Source organism: Ictidomys tridecemlineatus, chromosome 11 (genome assembly GCF_052094955.1).
Source record: "Ictidomys tridecemlineatus isolate mIctTri1 chromosome 11, mIctTri1.hap1, whole genome shotgun sequence".
Classification (NCBI taxonomy): Eukaryota; Metazoa; Chordata; class Mammalia; order Rodentia; family Sciuridae; genus Ictidomys; species Ictidomys tridecemlineatus.
The window spans coordinates 29,382,659-29,401,105 of record NC_135487.1 but is presented as its reverse complement, the minus strand read 5'-3'; the positions used below and the strand labels follow the sequence as shown (position 1 = coordinate 29,401,105).

The following is an 18,447-nucleotide window of genomic DNA, read 5'->3' as shown; positions in this document are numbered from 1 at the left end:
TCTGCCCTCAAAGGGCTTTGCTGTGGTGCAGCTGGACAGTGGGGAGCCTAGCAGTTGCACCATATGGGGCAGTAAGAAGTAGCATGAGAGCCAGCAACTGTGAAGAGCCTCAGCTGGCTTCATCCTCACCCTCATGCTTATGACAAAGTTTAGGGTTTTCAGGAGCTGGAGAGCAAGTATAAGGAGCAACTGCTCAGTGCAATGTAATCTGTTATAGTTTGGATCTGGAACATCCCCCAGAGCCTCATGCGGTGAAGGCTTGTAATGTTCAGAGGTGGAGATGTGACTGGATCATGAGGGTTCTAACTTTATCAGTGAATTAATCCACTGAAGGATTCATAGCTGTATGAATTTAAGATGTAGCAGAAATTGTAGCAGGTATAGTGGGAGGGAGTGTACCCCTGGGGGCAGACCCATGGGGACTATATCTTATCTTTGGCTCTATTCTTGGCTGTCATGTGCTGAGCAGCTTTCCTCCACCTAATCTGTCTGCCATGATGTTCTGCCTCACCTCAGGCCCAGAGCAATTGACTTGGCCAACTAGGGACTGAAAACAGGCGCCAAATAAATCTTTCCTCCTCTAAGTTGTTTTTCTCAGGGATTTTGTCAGAGTGACAGTTGACTAACACTGACCATAACAGTAACAACACTTGCATAAACCTGTGCCACACAAACTGCTCTTTAGGAATTATACTTATCTTACTGAATCTTCACAACAAGCCCCCTTTATAGACAAAGGAAAAGTTCAGGTCCCACAGGCAGGAAAGGCCAAAGAAGAGTTTGAAGCCAGCTTCCCTGACTGTAAGGCTAAGATTCTTGCCTGCTTGCTATAGACCCTTGGGTGGGTCATTTCCCTCCTTTAGGCCCATCAGGCTATGAGTGGTTTGGATGAGACTTCTGCAGGCTCTACCAGCCTTCACCAGTGACTAGTTCTTGATGTTCTTGATAGCATGAATAACTGGTCATATCCTGTCCACTTGGCCACTGTGAGGTTCTAATCACAGTCACTGAAACAGCGAGGATCAAGGCTGCCAAACTACAATAGTCCCTCTTTTCTATACTCCTGAGCATGAGGCCCTGGGTGGCTGTGCTGTTCAGTCAAGATGCTACCAAAGAGGGCCCGACTGAACTTGAGGAACAAACTTCTGAACATCCTCCTTACTGCCTCAAGAGACCGAGACACTGAAGCTAACACCTGTATCTGAGCAGGCCAGACATGCTGTGAGGCTGGGCCTCATGGAGCTGAATGGACACCCCCACTTGCTCATCACCAAGAGTAGGCACTTTACTGATGTTCAATTTTGAAAGTGCTTATTGTGCTGAGTTTTATGTATATCATCTCATTTAAATTTCACAACCCTTTAGGATAACAACTATGTTCCCCTATCTTATAAACCCAAAGACAGCTTAGAGAATTCAAGTAATTGCCCAAACTCCACAGCTAAAAGTGGGTACCTCACCTTACATCCAAGGAATAGTTCAATTTCAAGACTCCCATAGGGGAGGCCAGATGCAGTCTGAAGCCCTCAGACAGGAAACAGCTGCCAGCAGGTGGGACAAGGCAGGCCTTGCAGAGGCTACAGTCACCAGGATAAACAAGAATTGTTCTCCTTGGTTGCCCAGGTGATGGCTTAGGTACAGGGGATGGACATCAAGGAGAAGGCAGGACTCACCTTGGCTTAGAAGCATGATGTTCCAAGATTGCCAGATCTCTTTGAACAACAATATGATAGGCATAGTTCCAGGGTCCCTGTGAGGGCCATGCCATTTTGAGGCACTGCACTCAAGAAGCCTATAGTTTAGGATTTTGAGGCCAATTTATTTACAGGTAGGGGACATTTTTACCATAAGAAATAGTGCCTTGATAGAATAAATATTGTCCAAGTGGCCATACTACCCAAAGCACTGTATAGATTCAGTACAACCCCTATCAAAATGTCAATGATGGAGCTGGGGTTATAGTTCAGTGGTAGAGCGCTTGCCTAGCATGTGTAAGGCACTGGGTTCGATCCTCAGCACCACATAAAAATTTTAAAATATAGGTTTTCTGGCTGTCTACAACTAAAAATATTTTTTTATATACCAATGACATTTTTTACAGAACTAGAAAAAAAAAGTCCTGAAATTCATTTGTAAGAATAAGACCCAGAGTAGCCAAACAATCCTGAGCAAGAAGAGGAATGCTGGAGACATCCCAGTGCCTGATCCTGTACCACAGAGCTATAGTAACCAAACCAGTATTCATATTGGCATCAAAGTAGACAAGAAGACCAGTGGAATTGACAAGAGACAAATTCACATACCCACAAAGGTACCAAAAACATGTTGGAGAAAAAGACAACCTTTTCAACAAATGGTGCTGGGAACACTGGATATCCATATGCAGAAGAGTGAAACTAGATTCCTACCTATTGGCACAAAAGTCATATCAAAATGGGTCAGACTTAATAAATTAGACTAGGAACACTGAAACTGCTAGAAGAAAACATAGGGTCAATACTCCAACATACTGGCACAGGCACCAATTTCCTTAACCAGACTCCTAATGTGTAAGTAATAAAACCAACAATCAATAAGTGGGATATCATCAAATTTTCAAACTTCTGCACAGCAAAGGAAATGCATGTGAAGAGAGCCTACAAAAGAACTAAACAGACATTTCTCAAGAAAAGTAACAGATGACCAACAATATATGAAAAAATGTTCACTCTAGCAATCAGGGAAATGCAAATCAAAACCACACTAAGATTTCACCTCATTCCAGTCAAAATAACAATTATCAAAAATACAGATAATAAATGTTCAAATTTCTTTGAACAATATGATAGGCATAGCTTTCAGGGTCCCCAGGATATGAGGGAAAAGATACACCTGCAAATTAGTACAACCACTCTAGAAAGTAATGTGGAGAGTCCTCAAAAAACTAGGAATGGAACCACTATATGACCCAGCTGTACTCCTTGGTCTTTAGCCAAAAGAACTAAAATTGGCATACTATAGTGATGCAGCCACATCAATGTTTATAGCAGCACAAATCATAATAGCCAAATTATGGAACCAGCCCAGGGGCCTTTTGATAAATGAATGGATTAAAATGGTATATATACACAATGGAGTTTTATTCAGCCATAAAGAATGAAATTATGGCATGTCTGGTAAATGGGTGGAAACAGAGAACCTCAAGCTAAATGAAATAAGCCAGACACAGAAAAGAGTCAGATGTTTTCTCTGACAGGCAGAAACTAAAGCAAAATGGGAGGAAATCAGATATCATAAAGATGGAGAAGATCAGTGGAAAAGAAGGAGAACAAGAGGGAGGGAGGAGGGACAGGAAAGGAGGGGAAGGAATGTAGAATGAATTTGACAAAATCATACTATGTGCATCTGTAAAAATACCACAGAGAATTCTACCTTTATGTATATCTATGAAATACCAATCAAAAAATTAATAGTTGAGTGAAAGGAAAAAATAAAAATATTGCCTTGAAACAATTGACACTCTACTTTTATCTGGTTTCCAAGGGAACAGAACTAAAAAAAGTGACTAAATGCCAAGTCTGAAGGAAGAGAAGGAACTAACCTCTGGGGTCAGAATTAAATGTTATTTAAGAAAAGCAGAGCCAAAAATGATTAAAGAAAAAGAAAACCAAATAAAGCCCTCAACAATTGTTTCACCAAGTCAGGCATTCTAATAATGACCAGACATCCAAAGTAGCTGGGCTGGCCTGGGGCAGGCCCTTGCACACGTGGTGTGGTGCAGGAAAGGCCACTCCATGGAGCCCAGCACTCCACCCACCCACGAAGCAGGAAGACACCATTGACTCAATGCTAAGGAAATCTGGAGGAAGACACCAAGTACTTCAGGAGATAATGATGTGCAGGGGGCCAGGAGTGCAGCTCAGAGGGAGAGCACTTGCCTAATGTGCTTGAGGCCCTAACCCCAGCACCACAGTGGGGGAAAAAAGTTAACCCAAGAGCCTATCCTCTACTAAGGGATGGTCAGGGAAGAACTGGGCATTTTTCTGGAAGCCCTCCCCATCTTTGACTCCTCCTGCCTGCTGGCCAGGTAGACTTCTATACTTAGCTCCATTGTCTAGACCATTAGTCCTGAGGAGTATCCACAGCACCCCTCATTGGCATCCTTGTGGAACTTAAATCTTTCTCTGGGATGTGGCACTGGTGAGCCAAGTTGATGCACTGCCCCTAATCTCACATGGGATGCCACAACAATTCCTAGAAAGAGCCTGAGCTGGCTTACTCCACCTTATAGCCAGGCACCCCACCCTGCCAGCCCTCAGAGTTTTGCAGCCTCTTTACCCTAACTCACCCCAAATCATTGCATCTGGTTTTGCTCCCACATTCCATTAGGCTTCAAACCTATAGTCCAGGAACAATGACAGCCAGGCATCAGAACTGGGTGCTTAGCCTATAATACCAAAGCCACTGCAGGTGCTCACAGAGGCCAGCAGCCAACAGCAGGATGGACCCTGAGGCAGAGCTCCTTGAGTCTCAGAGAAACCCTATAGGTGACTGGGCCTGGACCCATGAAAGGTGAGGCAGGAATCTATATGCAGTTGGTGGTTTGCTAGAGAGGACTAAGGGCCAAAGCTGGAGCATCATGGGTCCCAAGAGCTCAAAGGCCATGTCCATAGTATTCCTTCCAGAATTTGCTTTTTTAACATTACTGTCTCTTCCACAGTTATCTGAGCTTCCCTGTCCCCCTTCTCCTTGATTAGCCCCCCTGGGCAATTAGCAAAGACTAAATTTGGGAGTTGAGAGGAAGAAAGAAGGCAGATGTCCATCCCCAATTCAGGTTCAGTGATCATGGCTGTGTAGACCATCACATGGGCACTCCAGAGAAGGTGAAAGGGGAATTCCACTGCATCTCTGTGCTCCATCTTGGGTTCCCAGCTCTCATTCCAAGAGTCTTAAATTCCAGAGCTTTTTTCCTTCAGTGCCAAATGAGGCTTGCCAATAAGATCACAGACATCCAGCAAGAGGATTAAAAGATACTGCTTTCCCAATTCCATCACCGCATGAGTGGCCTGCCAAGCACCTCAACTTCTAAACCATAGCTATGAGCCTGGGATGAGGTAAAGAGCCCTGTTCGATTACAATGCATTTCTGTATTTAAAAGACTATTTTTTAAATTGTATTTAGTGATTATAATAAAAGGCAGTTTTTACCCCTACCCCCAAAGGAAGTAAAATGAATGTTCAGCTCATATACGTCTGTTAAAGGCTATGGAAAAATGGGTGACAACGTGGCTTAGAGAGATTGCCAGTGAGGGCGGGAAAGCTTTGACATGCAACTTGGCATGGGAAATCTCATGCCAAGCAGCTGCCTGTGGCAAGGCAGCGAGATAAGGAAGGAGAACACTCCTGGTTGGTTCATGTGTTTCACCCCAGGACTCTCCTGTGGCCAGCTGTCTCTTTTCACACAACCCAACACAACTGGCGTTAACCATCCTGAAACAGCTGCAGCCGAACTGTCCAGTGCTGTGGGAGCGCCTCATGGATGACACAGTTGAGAAAGGCTGGAAGAAGGGTTCAGGGATCCCAGGACACCTCAGGCTGTCCCTTCATTACTCTCAGGGCTATGGAGACAGCTGAGGCAGACCTGGCTCCAGGCCTGGGCAAGGACAGTGTAGCTGCCCAGTCTTCTCAGAGCCCCACACTGCCACCATGAAGGGCTGGGGCTTCTTCCCTTCCCCCACACCATCGTCTCTCCTCCAGTTCCCCACTTGAGCTTCTGCCTCCATCCCTAAGGGAAACAAAACTTAACATCTTCAGAATGGCTGCCTGCAAGGAAGGTGCCTTCTCTACACTGTCAAGGAGTCTTTCAGTCAGTCGAAGCATCACCTCTGTCCTCAATGCTCACTCCCCATAACCAGAAGCTTCCAGAAGCAGCATGAGAGAGAATATGTTGAAATACACTTACCAAAGCCCCCACTTGCCAGGAGCAGGTCCCTGCATTTCGAGAGGCTGGGCATGACCCATGTCTTCGTCCCAAACAACAGGTAACACCCCTGTACATCAAAAGAGACAACAACGCTTGATCTATTTTTCAGGACTCTTCTAGATAGCAAATTTTGTCCCTGGCATAGAGAAGGGCCTATTGTCAGGGGTGATTCTGGAAGTTACCCTATGTATTTTGGTCCATCCTGGGAGCAGCTGGGACCCTCTGCCCTCCTTAGCTGTCTCTGTGGCCCTGACCAGTTAGTTTCTGCCCATCTGTGAGGCCCCTAGGAGGCTTGGCACACCTGAGTCTCCTGCAAGGTCCTGGGCCATCTGAAAGCCCAGGGCCCTGGGAGGAACAGTCCACAGGAGAGAATCCTGAGAACAAAAAAGGAAGTAGAGGTTTTAAGCACCAGGACCAAAAGTGGTGGCAACTGGGTGGCCTGCGTGGGCATTGGGGCCTAGAAAGGCATTGCAAAGGGAGGAACTGTGTCTTCAGCCCCTGCTTTCTGAAAGCTGCCCAGAAGGAGCCCCATGATCAAGCTTATGTGGTTGGTGGGCAGCCATGTCTGCAGGTGTGGGAGAGGCCTTGTCCACAGCTGGCCAAGAAGGCATTGTTGACCCTCATGAGATCACAGAGGCAGTTGTGCAGGCCCCGCCCATTTCCCAGGACCCTGGTTCTCCCTGCCTCCATGCTAAGCTCTAAGTGCCCTGGGAGGTGCTAGTAGGGGTCAGGGGGTTGTGGGAGCTCAGAACTGGCACCTCTCATGTTCCTCCAGGAGCCAGAAGGATATGAAGGACTTAGGCCTCTTTCCTCCTATTCCTGTTTGCCTTGAATGCCCCTGCCCCAGCCGTGGTGGCTCCCAGACCCCACCTGCCTCCAGGATCCAACCTGAAAAGATGCAGGCTGGTGGCACCTACCACACCAGCCAGAGGCTGGCTGTGTGGGGGTGAGTGGAGGGGCTGGTATGTGCACAGGCACAGCTCCTGGGCCTGGGGGCAAGGCACAGGAGCCCAGCTCTAAACCCCATTCTCAGCCTCCTCAAATTATATATATATATGCAAAGGCCATTTTTCTGGGGAGGGAACATAGATTTTGTAAGTGTGCCAAAAAGCATAAGAACCCTCTGACCTCATACTTAACTAATTTCAGAGTCCCTACTGGGTTTGGACCAGGCAGGAAAAAGCAGCCATGGGGCTGCTGGCCAGCCCTGAGTCCTGGGCTAAGTCTTCTCCAAAACACCCTCTTTAAAAGGTTTCTTTGGAGCCTGGAGGCCGTAAAAGTCTTCTGGTTGGCAGAAAACTCCAAGGGTACTTACGAGGCCCCTAGCCTGTGGACTGGGGATGGAAGACAGGACCCCTGGGGTCATCAAGAGGATGTGGTGAGGCTTTTAAGGACCTGAATTCTGGGCCTTCCTGCTCTTCCTTGGGCAAATACCCTCAGTCAGCCTGCAGGCTCTGAGGTCTGGCTCAGTCCTTTCCCACTCTCTTGCCCAGGTGTGTGGCAGACCACTTCTTGGTGGCCCTCTGCCCTCCTTCTCTGTCTCTGTGGCCCTGACCAGTTTCTGCCAGTCTGAGAGGCCCCCAGGAGCCTTGGCACACCTGAGTCCCCTGTGAGGTCCTGGGCCATCTAAGAGCCCAGGGCCCTTGGAGGAGTAGTCAACAGGGAGGAACCCTGAATCCCTTCCAAGGAAGACACCCCATGACCCCAAGTGAGAGATCAGCACAAACACAGATGTGGGAGACCTTCATGGAGTCCCAGAGCAAACAGCCCCTGCCAAAGCTCCCCCAAGAAGAGTCCCTGCCCGAAGACACGAGCCCTAGGGCAGTTCCCCACATGTACACGCTCTATGTGGGCCACCTGAATCCCCAGTTCTCAGTGCCCGTGCTCGCCTGCCTGCTGAGGGATACGCTGGAACGACTTGAGTTGCGGATCCCACGGGAGCACATCGAGGTGGTGAGGCGGCCACGGAATGCCTATGCGTTCGTGCGGGTGGCCACCAACAAGGATGTCCTGGCCTCCCTACCCTGGCGCCTGCAGATGGCCATGGAGGAGAAGCTGATCCTCAAAGAGCTGACAGCCCGGGGGAAGGAGCTGGTATTGAGTGAGGCCCGGGAGCCACTAATCTATAGAGAGGTAAGTGGGACCTCCCCAAGCCAGTCCCAAAGACACCCAGAAGGGAGGCCTGGGTGAGAATGGCCTGTAGGGTTGGGGGATGTCTTTGAAAAAATGAGGACAGATCTGCAGACTTGCAGCTGCTCAAGTGACACTGGCCTAAAGCCTGAAGCTCATACTTCCCACTTTCACCCAGAGGGCCACTATCCCTTAGAACAGATGGCCAGCCTGAGCTTGTCTGAAGAAAAGCCAAAGTGTGGGGCTTTTTCTTGGGCCCTTTTGCATTCCAGCCTCAGCCTGAGAGGGCCTCAGACACACAGGTCCTGATTTTTCTCCTTGGCCTACCTCACCTGCCCAGTAGACAAACACCAACACCGCTCCGTCCTGGCCCTGCCCTCAAGGAGCCCCACTCATGAGCAGCGCCAGATTCCACCAATCACAAATCTGAGGTGGCTGTCTGAAGACATGGGGCAGTCCTCACTGCTCTCTAGGACAAATTCTCAGGGAAGCTGGGACCTGGAGAACTGGAGAGGCACTCAGGACATTCCAGGCAGAAGGACCAGCACTTGCAAAGGGACAGGGCAAGGGTTTGAGTTTGTAGGGAAAGCTGCTTGGTGTCCCTGGACTGATAAGTGAGTCTTCTCTGGGGAGCCACAGGGCTAGTAGGGCAGTGCCTCTCATCGAGGGTGCCAGCCCACGCTTAGCCCCCAGCCCTGGAGAGGCGAAAGCAGCAGGAGCCAGGAACAGGTTTCCAATGAGGGGTGACCATCTGACTTGCCCTAGGGCTAGAGGAGGATGCATGGGAAAAGGAGAGTCAGTGAGGGGCTTCCTGATGAGGCCCAGACTAGGGAAAGAGCCACAAGGACATGACCACTCTCTCAACAGATCAGAAGCCATGGAAGTGGGCTTGGAAAGGGCAGAGGAAAGCTGGGATGCAGGAGGACTTCCAGGAAGTAGCAGTCAGGTTTCAGGGAGATCATGAAGCCAGTGCAGTCTCTCAGTTCAGAAACATGCAACTTGACGTGGATGGGGACCTCAGGGTACTTAGGAACTCAATCATCAGGCCCTGGGCCTCACAGAACTATCTGCAACCCAAGTGGGAAAAGACTGGCACACAGATGTGCCCACTCCCAGTCCTAGGAAGAAAACTCCCTTCTTACCCACCCAGGCATACCACAAGCTAGACACCTAGACTTAGAAAGAGGCCAGGAGGGGAAGGGGCAGTGGCTGGTTTAGACCCTTGAACCAGCAGGGTGGTCCCACGTTGATGGCAGGAGGGTGAGCAGATTAGGCCATCAGACTAAAGGAGGCATCAGGATGTCCTCGGGGGCTGGACCTCAGGCAGGGGCGCTGTTGGAGGTCTGGCAGTTGGTCTCAAGACAGGGGCTCCTGACTTCCCACGGATCCATATGCCCCACTCTCAACCCCTACCCCAGCAGGAGGAGGACAGTGGCCCAAGCCGAGGCCCCAGCCCTGGCCCCAGCCCTGGTCCCAGCCCGGGTCTCAGCCATGGCTCCAGTCTCCCCATGCCAACAGGACCTGCAGACTCCTCATCTAGGTGGCACTGCGCCCATCAGTGGCAGATTTCCCAGAACCGGCCCAGCGGCGTGCGCTCTGACAGCGCCATCGTGCACCAGGAGATCCTGGGCCAGGAGCACCTCTTCCAGGGCACTTTCCTGGGCAACGAGACACGAAACATGGAGTTCAAGCGGGGCGGTGGCGAGTACTTGAACCTCGCCTTCAAGCACCACGTGCGGCGCTATGTATGCGCCTTCCTCAACAGTGAAGGAGGCAGCCTGCTAGTGGGCGTGGAGGACAGCGGCCTGGTGCAGGGCATCCGCTGCACCCACCGCGATGAGGACCGAGCGCGCCTGCTGGTGGACTCCATCCTGCAGAGCTTCAAGCCCCAGGTCTTTCCCAGCGCCTACACCCTCACCTTCATCCCTGTCATCAGTGCCTCCACCACCAATGTGCCTCTCAAGGTAAGCGTGCGGGACAGACAGGCTTGTCATCTGTCATGGCCCAGCAGGACAATGGCCTGTGCTACTTGCAGGGGTGGGGAGTGGAGCAGGCGGGTGGGGAAAGGAATCCCTCTAGGAGCCACTGCTCCCTTAAGGAGCCAGGGCCAGGGTAGAGTCCTGGGCAGGACTGGGGCTGCCAGCGTCAGCTGTGGCCTCCACCCAAGCTGCCATTCCCCCACCAAGGTACTCCGTCTGACTGTGCACACCCCCAAGACCCAAGGGGAGCCCCAGCTGTACGAGACAGACCAGGGGGAGGTGTTCCTGCGGCGGGACGGGAGCATCCAGGGGCCACTGTCCGTCAGCGCCATCCAGGAGTGGTACAGGCAGGTGAGGAGGCCCAGGCTGCAGTGGGCAGGGCCCAGCCAACCCAGCTCCTCCAGCCTCTCTGAGCAGTCCTGTGCAGACCATCTTGTGTCCTCGGGTCCTTGTGTCCTGTGTCAACCCATGAGCACAAAGGAGGGCCATCCCCTATAGTACACTGTCCAGTGGCTAGGGGAGAGGCCCAAGCAGTCTCCTCAAAATCTATGTCCCTCTTTCCATGGTGCCTGACACCCCCACCCACCCAACTTGAGTGGTTGAGGTATTCTGTTGTTGAGAACAACAGGAGAACGGAGAGATGAGAATATTGGAGAGTTACAAGAAAACCCCAAGGACTGTGTAATACATTTGGGGGAGCTCCAGACAGGGGGAGGGGTGTGCTGGACATAGTCCCAAGGGGAGGTCTTGTTGAAAGAGGAAACTGCCAGGTGGTGGAAAGGCAGAGGGCAAAGGGGGCTGTCAGTTTGAGGGAAGGATGTGGCTATGGGGCAGCTGTGCCTATCCTAGCATCTGGGAGGCTGCAGAGGAAGACTCCCTCCCCACATCCGTGCTCTGTAGCCTCTTAAGAGCCCAGGGCTGCCTGGGTCATGGCTTCCCCCCTCCCCAGGCTATAGTTTGCTCCAGGGTGAGGGTGGACAGCTGGGGCTGACATCAGCTTGGCCATTTGTGCTATGCTGCCCCTCAGAAGTGGACAACAGAGCTGAGCAAGCTGGAGGAGAAGGTGAAGGTGCTGACGGTGGAAAAGGAGCAGCTCCAGCAGCAGCTGAGGCAACAGCGGCCTGTGTCCTGCACCTGCTGTGTCCTGTAAGGGCCCCACGGGCGGCTGCACAATGCCAAGCTACACAGGGTGAGGCAGAGACTTCTGATCTGGGCTAAGTCCTAGCAACAAACGCACCTGGGCCAGGCAGGTAGGAGGGAGCTCTGGCTTCCTGCTCCTTCAGCACAGACCCACGTGGCTTCACCAGAGCAGCCTCTGTATGTCGCCAAGAATGTTCTTGGCAGCACATCCCCAAGCATGGACTTTCAGAAAGAACTTGGCCAGACTCATCCTATGGCTGAGCTGTAAGGAAATGTCCCCTCTCCCTCAATGCTCTTTTAGCCCAAGCTGAGGTCTATGACTCCAGTCGGCTAGACAGTGCCAGAAAGGAACTTGTCATCTTAGGAAGGTCCCCCATAGCCAGTAAGGCATGTTTGGAAACATTTACAAGGCAAACAGGCCATCCTGCAGCCCTCTCCCCTAACTTGCTGGAACTTGAGATTGTTAAAGATCCTTAATCAGTCATGTAACCCTGGGGTGCAAACGGTTATTTCTAGCACACTTTGTCAGCCAGCTAGACGCTGCTGGGTCATGTGTTCCCTGCTCTATCCACCTCTGTCCAGGAGACACAGCCCACCCTGGGCTCCTACCACACAAGGCTGTGGGTGGCGACAGGAGCCCCGTTAGCCTCAAGCTCAGCTCCATGTTAAAGGCCACGTGCCTTAAGGCAAAGCACTCACCTCTTTGCTTCAGTTTTTTTGCCTGTAAGAGTAGCAGTGGGCAGGGCAGGCATTGTCATCATCAGGAAGTCCCCAGGGTGCTGGCCCTAGCCCAGAGCAGCACCTGCACAGGAAAGGCCTACTCCCATTCTAAGCACCCCCAACCCTGGCTCTGGAGAAGGTTCCTGCTCTTGTTGTTCCTCTACCTTTCCCACTGCCAAGCCAAGACTAAGGCCAGAGCAGCACCTGTACTCAGCCCTGCACGTTCCTCCTGCCCCCTGAACCAGCCATGCCAGCTATGCCCACCAACTCCTTCCACCTGCACTCCCCCAGCCCCACCCCCACTCGACAGCCACTCACAGCCTGGACCACTCACAACTGCTCGGAGACTTGGTTTCCCACTTACCAGACAGGATACAAGCCTGGCCTTGGCCATCACTCACATTGGTTAGAGACCAAGTGTATCATGTCATGTATGTATCATGACAGGTTACCAAACTCCTAATACCAGAGATGAAAACTTTTGACTCAGTGATGACAGAAGCAAATCAAGTGAAATGAGCCCAAATGTATAGGCAAAGCTTTAACTGGGGCTTCTGCTAAAGGGAAACAGCACTCATCGATGGCCCAGGTTGCTCCCTAAATAAAGGGAAATGCAAGTTTTTATTGATTTGCTGGGATGGGCTAGTCTGATAATTTTCCATTGACCAGGAGCATGGTTCCAAAAGATGTTGAGGATACCACCAGTCACAGTCAACTTGCCTGGGAACCACTCTTGTAGCTGGTGCCCATCCCCCTGTGCAAACACCCTGGCCTTGGGGCTCCATCTGGGCCTATGACAGGGCTAAAGGACTATGGGTTTGGGGGCTGCTCTAGCTGCAGAAAAAGCACAAGGGCAGGAAGAAGAAAATATGCCCGCTCCAAAGGCAACTGACACATCTACAGGCAGAGCTGAGTAGAGTCTAACCCAAAAGTTAAGGAAACAAAGGAGACAAGCATATGAGACACCCATCCCAGCCACCCACCGGACATCTGCAGCCCAAATAGTCAAGTGTTTTTCAAGTTCCGAAAAGGTAACCTAGGCAAGCATTATCGTCATAACCCACACATCAGAGGTGTTATCTACAGCAAAGCTAGACTTTGTGATCTCCAAAATCAGTGATTTTTAAGTTGACTTAGAATAGGTGAAGCCAGAGTTTAGTGGTAACAACTTCCTCTTGTGTAAGCATTGTTTCTGTGGTTTATCAGGGTCTGAGGCTGTTGGAAAGAGCACAAGGGCAGAGAGGCAACGTGACCTACCATGGTGGTCTCTGTCTGTAACTCACCCGGTGGGCTGTCCCAGGGTGGCTGAAGCTGCTCAAGAGCTACACAAAGAATGGATTACTTGAACTGGGGTGTCCCTCAGTGGTGGCGTGCTTGCCCAGCATTCACAAAGCCCTGAGTTCTATCCCCAGCACCAGGAATGAGGGTGGGAACCTTACTCAAGAAGCCACAGCAGAGTTTCTGGCCAACTTCTATGAGACAGGCACCGCAATCCTCAGAAATGCCCTTAGTGGGAAGTAGCCAGTTTCTACAAAGGCAAGGTGATCTCCGAGTTAGCTCAGCTGCTTCAGACTGCCCAGAACCCAGGAGAGATGCCACCAAGTATCTTCCAACCATAGAGAAACCTCTGGGCCCTGGTCAATGGACACTGGCATGGCAGGCCGACACCATCTGGCTGAGCTCTGCAGTCCCTGGAGAGCTATGTGGCGTTCCTTTTCTCAGAAGGGTTCTGAGGTGGCCAGACCTAGGCAACTGGTCACCTTAAGGGAATCTTCACCAGGGGCAAGAACATGACTACAGGGAGCTCTTCCAACCCTCCTTATACCCACCCAAGTCCTCAGTGGCAGGACAATGGTGACCCCAAGGGAACTGTCACTCCCTCAGTGTGGGGAGTGACAGGCTGCTATGTAGCATAAGGTCAGAATTCCACTCAACCAGCCATAATAAAAGCCCTAGACAAGTATGAAGAACTCTGTGGAAGTGTTTTAGGTCAGTCTGTGAGCACGGGAGGCAGACAAAGGTGACTTGTTCTTGGTCAGAGAGCAGGAAGGCAGGCTCCCAGGCCTGCCTGGTGGCCTTGGACCATGAATGGAAGGACAAGAGTCTACTTCTCTTGAGTCTCTCTGAAGTAGAAGCTGGGCCAACTCACTTGTGAGAAACACATTTCCCTCCCCAAACCCAGTTATCTCAAATTTCAGCAAGTGAAGGCTGTTAGTTAGCCTGGTGAACAGGTGGCCTGAGGCCTGAGTACCTGCCTCAGCAGAGAAGACAGCTCATCTCTAAGAGGTGTGCTCAGCAGCCAGAGGGTGAGTGGGTGCCTCTGTCATCAACCCCTTACCCAGAACAGTGACCATGAGCTGGACGTATTCCAGAGGCTGAGGGTAGAAGCAGAGCGGGGAGAAAGCAGTCGAACTGGTTCAGAAGATCCTTGGTTGGCCACTCTCATCTCTGGGGAGGGGCCCAGTTTGCAATTAGCAAAAAGGCACCCTATGCAAGGGCCTGCACTTCTTCCCTCCCCCTTGTCCCTGACAAGCTGTACACTTGGCACTCATGTCACTTTCAATCTGTCCTGACATGTGAGAACCAGGATGTGAAGCCCTGTTTGAAAACTCGGGTTCCTATTCACAAGAAAGGCTCGCCTCTAGCTTACAACACTGTGGGATTGCTCACTGAGGCTGCAGGCCAGAGGAGCAGCAGGCACCAGCGGCACCCCAGCCACACGCTGCAGCTTTCCCCTCCTGGCCAGTGACAGACATAAAGAGAATGAAAAGGCATCTCTTGTTCTGCATTTTTTATTTCTTAAGTTAGAGTATACATGGAGTCCAGCCAGAATACAGTAGGCAGTGGCTATGCCTATTCCATCACATTAAGAAAATAGTTTTCATATTGCATTTTAACTGCAGTTAACACCATTCTGGAAGAAGAAAGTACCCTCAGGTCAAAGCTGTCTATATATGAGAGGGGTTTAGAGGCAGTTTCCCCACCAAGATTCTTTTTATTATTTTTTTTAAAGTGACCCCTTGATGCAAGGAGTGTCTCCCAACCTCAGGACCAGGAGATGCAGCCAGAGGTGCAATTTTAAAATCATACTTCAGAGACACCAACTTCTTGCTGCATCATGTGACACCAAACTGACTGTCCCTTTGGAGGACAAGGACCAGCCACAGTTGGCACCAAGAGCTTCCACAACTCAGAGCAACACTGAGGCCTCAGCTCTGGCTTCACTGCTTTTGGTGACAGGCGGTGCAGGAGGTCACCAGCATCCCACAGGGGAAGCACCGGCTTCAGTGATCCTCCCGTGTCTGCTCCAGCCACCTGCACTGAGCAACGGCCTGGGCACCCAAAGGAAGCAACAGGCAAGACGCTCGAATCCACAATGACACGAGGTAGTTGGAGAAACAAGGTGGTAGACAGGCCTCCATCAGCCCCTGCTGTCAGCACCCGTCTCAACGTGGGCTTCCCATCTCACAACCTCCTGACCTACACGGGAAAGGCCAAGCAGCAGGCAGGCCCGGAAACGGTGTACATGATGCGACATGCCAATGACAGTTTTCCAAATACCTTTCTCCCCATAATAAAATAATCTTAATAAAAACATAATTTAAAGGAAGTGTCAAAAGCCGAGTGTAAAATCATAGCTGTAAACTCTTGTCAAAGTCAAAGGTTCTCTTGAAGAATCATCCCTGTTTAAAAAAAAAAAAAAAAAAAAAAGATGTTAGCAATTATATGATGGCCAAGTAGAAAACTTAAGAATGTACAGTCAGCTGCCATGGGGAACAATGCCTGTTTTTCATGGTAGAATAGCAATAAGAACTTAATATGAATAATCAGAAGCTAAATTTATAATTCCTACAGAATCACACATTTTTAAGACCTCTGCCTTGGCCCTGACACAAGCACTCTTTGTCCACAGTGTCCTCCTCTTACTGGTCTGCTGACAGGCACGTCTCCACAGAAACTCCATGTGGCTGACCAAATGCCCACCTGCATTCCCCTGCCCCTGGCCCTTGTTGTCTTCCTGGTCAGGGGTCAGGGATTAGGGGGTGCCTTTGTTACATGCTCACCTGACACAGATTAAGCAACCCAGGCCGTCCTGATGCTGACTGACTTCTCATGTTTGCCCATCTGTCTACGCCCACAGGTTAGGTGGCCAATCAGTAAGGCAGAAGGGGAATCGATGGAGATCACTGAATCAGTCCAGCACTAGGCCAGCAGAAGCCCCAGGGGCATGAGTACAGGCACACAGGATCCAGGAGGGCCACCTGCCCTGCCTCAGGGCAGGAACTCTCTTAGCTGCAGCAGGACCACCAACAAAGTGGACCATACTCTCCCCCTTCCAGACCCCACCCCTCACCAGCAGAATCTATTTCTGACAAATACAGTTTACTCTGTAATCTTAAAGGACTTTTAAAATTCATGGCAATGTTCATAATTATTGTTCTTTATAAACTTACAAACCCTGTCACTAAACAGACATTCAAAGCCTCCTTGCTGTTTGAATTTGGAAGAATTTTCAGAATAAGCAGCAATCAAACCAACTATTTGCAAGCAGTATCAGTTCTGAAACACTTCTTTTTGAGAGCTTGAGGAGCTGCAAAATGACAGGCCATGCTGTCATGCCTGTCACCTCCTTCACCATCTCTGAGTTTATACAACTTCATGAAACAAGGCCTAAGAACCCAGTCCCTTAGTTGGTCAGACTGGCACCTCTGTGAAGCAATCAACCATGTGACACCTGCCCAATGACTGGTGTCACCATAGCAGCCCCCGGAGCAGGGCAGGTAACTTGGAAGAGGGTGGCCCACTGATGGTCACACTGACCTTACCACTTCCACTCTCTAGCAAATAAAGTTCTTAGCACCAAACTTTCATGATATTCTTACAATCCTAGTGTGTTATCACTGTTTAAAAAAACAAAACAAAACAAAACGACCAACTTAACATTAAAAAATATCACTTACATTGCCAGATCAGTCATGGTTTATTGATGGAAATTTCAGTTCAGTTATTTCAGAGTCAGGGGAGCTGCTCCCACTTCTGTCACTATAGGTGTCCCTGTAGAATACAGAAAGTTTATTCCTCTTCTCCTGCCAAAACCCTCACGATACTTTTGTTTCTGTAGCCACTGTTACTGCAGGGACATGTGTCCACACAACACAAATCAGACTCCACTACACAGTACACTCAGCCTGAGGCTGTTCAGGGATTTCCTTCCTCTTACCATTCAGTTAATGATAACCACGCATTCAGAGTAACCAGCCTCAGATAAGGTGGCAGTAGAGTACAAATCCCCCTGAGGTGTGGCATACTCCCTGCAGAAAAACCCTGTCCCCTTAACATGAAGGGGACAGATCTCTGCCAAACATGCTCCTCAGCAGAATCACCAGAACCAGATGCTAGAGAGAGTAGGGCCTGATCAATACACCAAAGGAAGCAGCCTGAGGAAACCCCAGGACAGAGCAGGAACCTCTGTGGAAATGTGAGGAACACATGGTGTCTCATCCAAGGACCCAGCCATGACACCTATGACTTTTTCTTGGGACTGATTGTGTGACACCTCACTGTGAGAGCCAGTGACCCCCAAAGGACTGGCGAAGACAAATGCTGATTGCTGAAGCAGTGTCCCCACCTGGGCGAGAGCCTGCAGCCTTTCTGGAGGTAATGTGGGAGCCTCCCCACAGAGGCCAGGAGGAGGCCAAAGTATGGCGGGGAGGGCTTGATAGGCCTGGACAGGAACTCTGGGTGGTACTGAACTCCAACAAAGAAAGGATGATCTGAAATAGAAATCCAAAGGATCCATTAGGTATTTGGGCAGAAAATGTGAAAGATGAGAAAACGTCTTATTAAATCGACGCCAACAGTCTGGGGCCTGGTGGTAGAGTAACTACCAAATGTGTGCAAGGCTCTGGGCTCAATCCCCCAGAAAAAAACCCTAAATTATTTCAAAGTAATGTTACCATCTGAATCTAGGTAGAGACAACCCCAAAGTCCGAGTGACCTGATCCCCTTCTCTCAGCACTGCTGTCCCCTCCCAGCTAAGGGGGCTCCTCTCCATAGACCCTCCCTGGGTCCCCTGGCTCCTGTGACTTCCATAGGTTGAGCCACGCAGCTCATGTGAGAACTGAAAGGGGCCAAGTATCAAGTCCACCCTCTTTCTAGAGGAAGAACGGAGGCCTAAGGTTACCTGGCTGCCTGTGGAAGGCCACACACAAGGATAAACTTCCTGGGGCTCTGGCGCCTGTGTCATCAAGACCCTTCCCCTCACAAGACAATGCTAATTCTGATTTGTCCAGAGCAACAACACACGGCTTTACACTTTCCCATGTGCCAAGAAATCTGACTTCATTTTTCATTAAATTCAACTATCTCAGCAATTACCTTCCAACTCCACGATCTCCATCCGTTCCCCTTCAACATCTTGGCCAACAAACTTTAAGCCCTGCTCTTCCAAGCACTTTTTCAAGACTGGATTCACCTGTTGATCCATGAAAAATAACTGCTGATCTCTGTTACTGTG

The 18,447-nt window shown here is 50.3% G+C and overlaps 3 protein-coding genes across 5 annotated transcripts in view; 2 read left to right on the top strand and 1 right to left on the bottom strand.

Annotated features, from left to right (window-relative positions):
• Window positions 1-5,192, top strand: part of Scmh1 (Scm polycomb group protein homolog 1) — a 215,369-nt gene extending 210,177 nt beyond the window's left edge. Inside the window, exon 14 of the mRNA XM_078026045.1 lies at window positions 4,956-5,192. Coding sequence (XP_077882171.1) covers window positions 4,956-4,978 — 23 coding nt within the window. The 3' untranslated portion in view covers window positions 4,979-5,192. The remainder of the gene's footprint in view (window positions 1-4,955) is intronic.
• Window positions 5,193-5,322: 130 nt separating this feature from the next.
• Window positions 5,323-15,540, top strand: Slfnl1 (schlafen like 1). Of its 3 annotated transcripts, XM_078026049.1 has the most exons (5): window positions 5,323-8,094; window positions 9,510-10,055; window positions 10,278-10,421; window positions 11,098-11,259; window positions 14,944-15,540. In XM_078026049.1, exons 1-4 carry the CDS (start codon window positions 7,660-7,662, stop codon window positions 11,218-11,220), a joined length of 1,248 nt encoding a protein of 415 aa, XP_077882175.1. In that variant the 5' UTR covers window positions 5,323-7,659; the 3' UTR covers window positions 11,221-11,259; window positions 14,944-15,540. The 3 variants fall into 3 exon arrangements, with proteins under 3 accessions (XP_077882175.1, XP_077882177.1, XP_077882176.1); XM_078026051.1 differs by lacking the exon at window positions 10,278-10,421; XM_078026050.1 differs by lacking the exon at window positions 11,098-11,259.
• Window positions 14,707-18,447, bottom strand: part of Ctps1 (CTP synthase 1) — a 30,162-nt gene continuing 26,421 nt past the window's right edge. The window contains exons 16-19 of the mRNA XM_078026048.1: window positions 18,309-18,405; window positions 17,560-17,704; window positions 16,892-16,985; window positions 14,707-15,613 (exon numbers count right to left, since the gene is read on the bottom strand). Of these exons, the coding sequence (XP_077882174.1) occupies window positions 16,901-16,985; window positions 17,560-17,704; window positions 18,309-18,405 (327 nt within the window). The 3' untranslated portion in view covers window positions 14,707-15,613; window positions 16,892-16,900. The remainder of the gene's footprint in view (window positions 15,614-16,891; window positions 16,986-17,559; window positions 17,705-18,308; window positions 18,406-18,447) is intronic.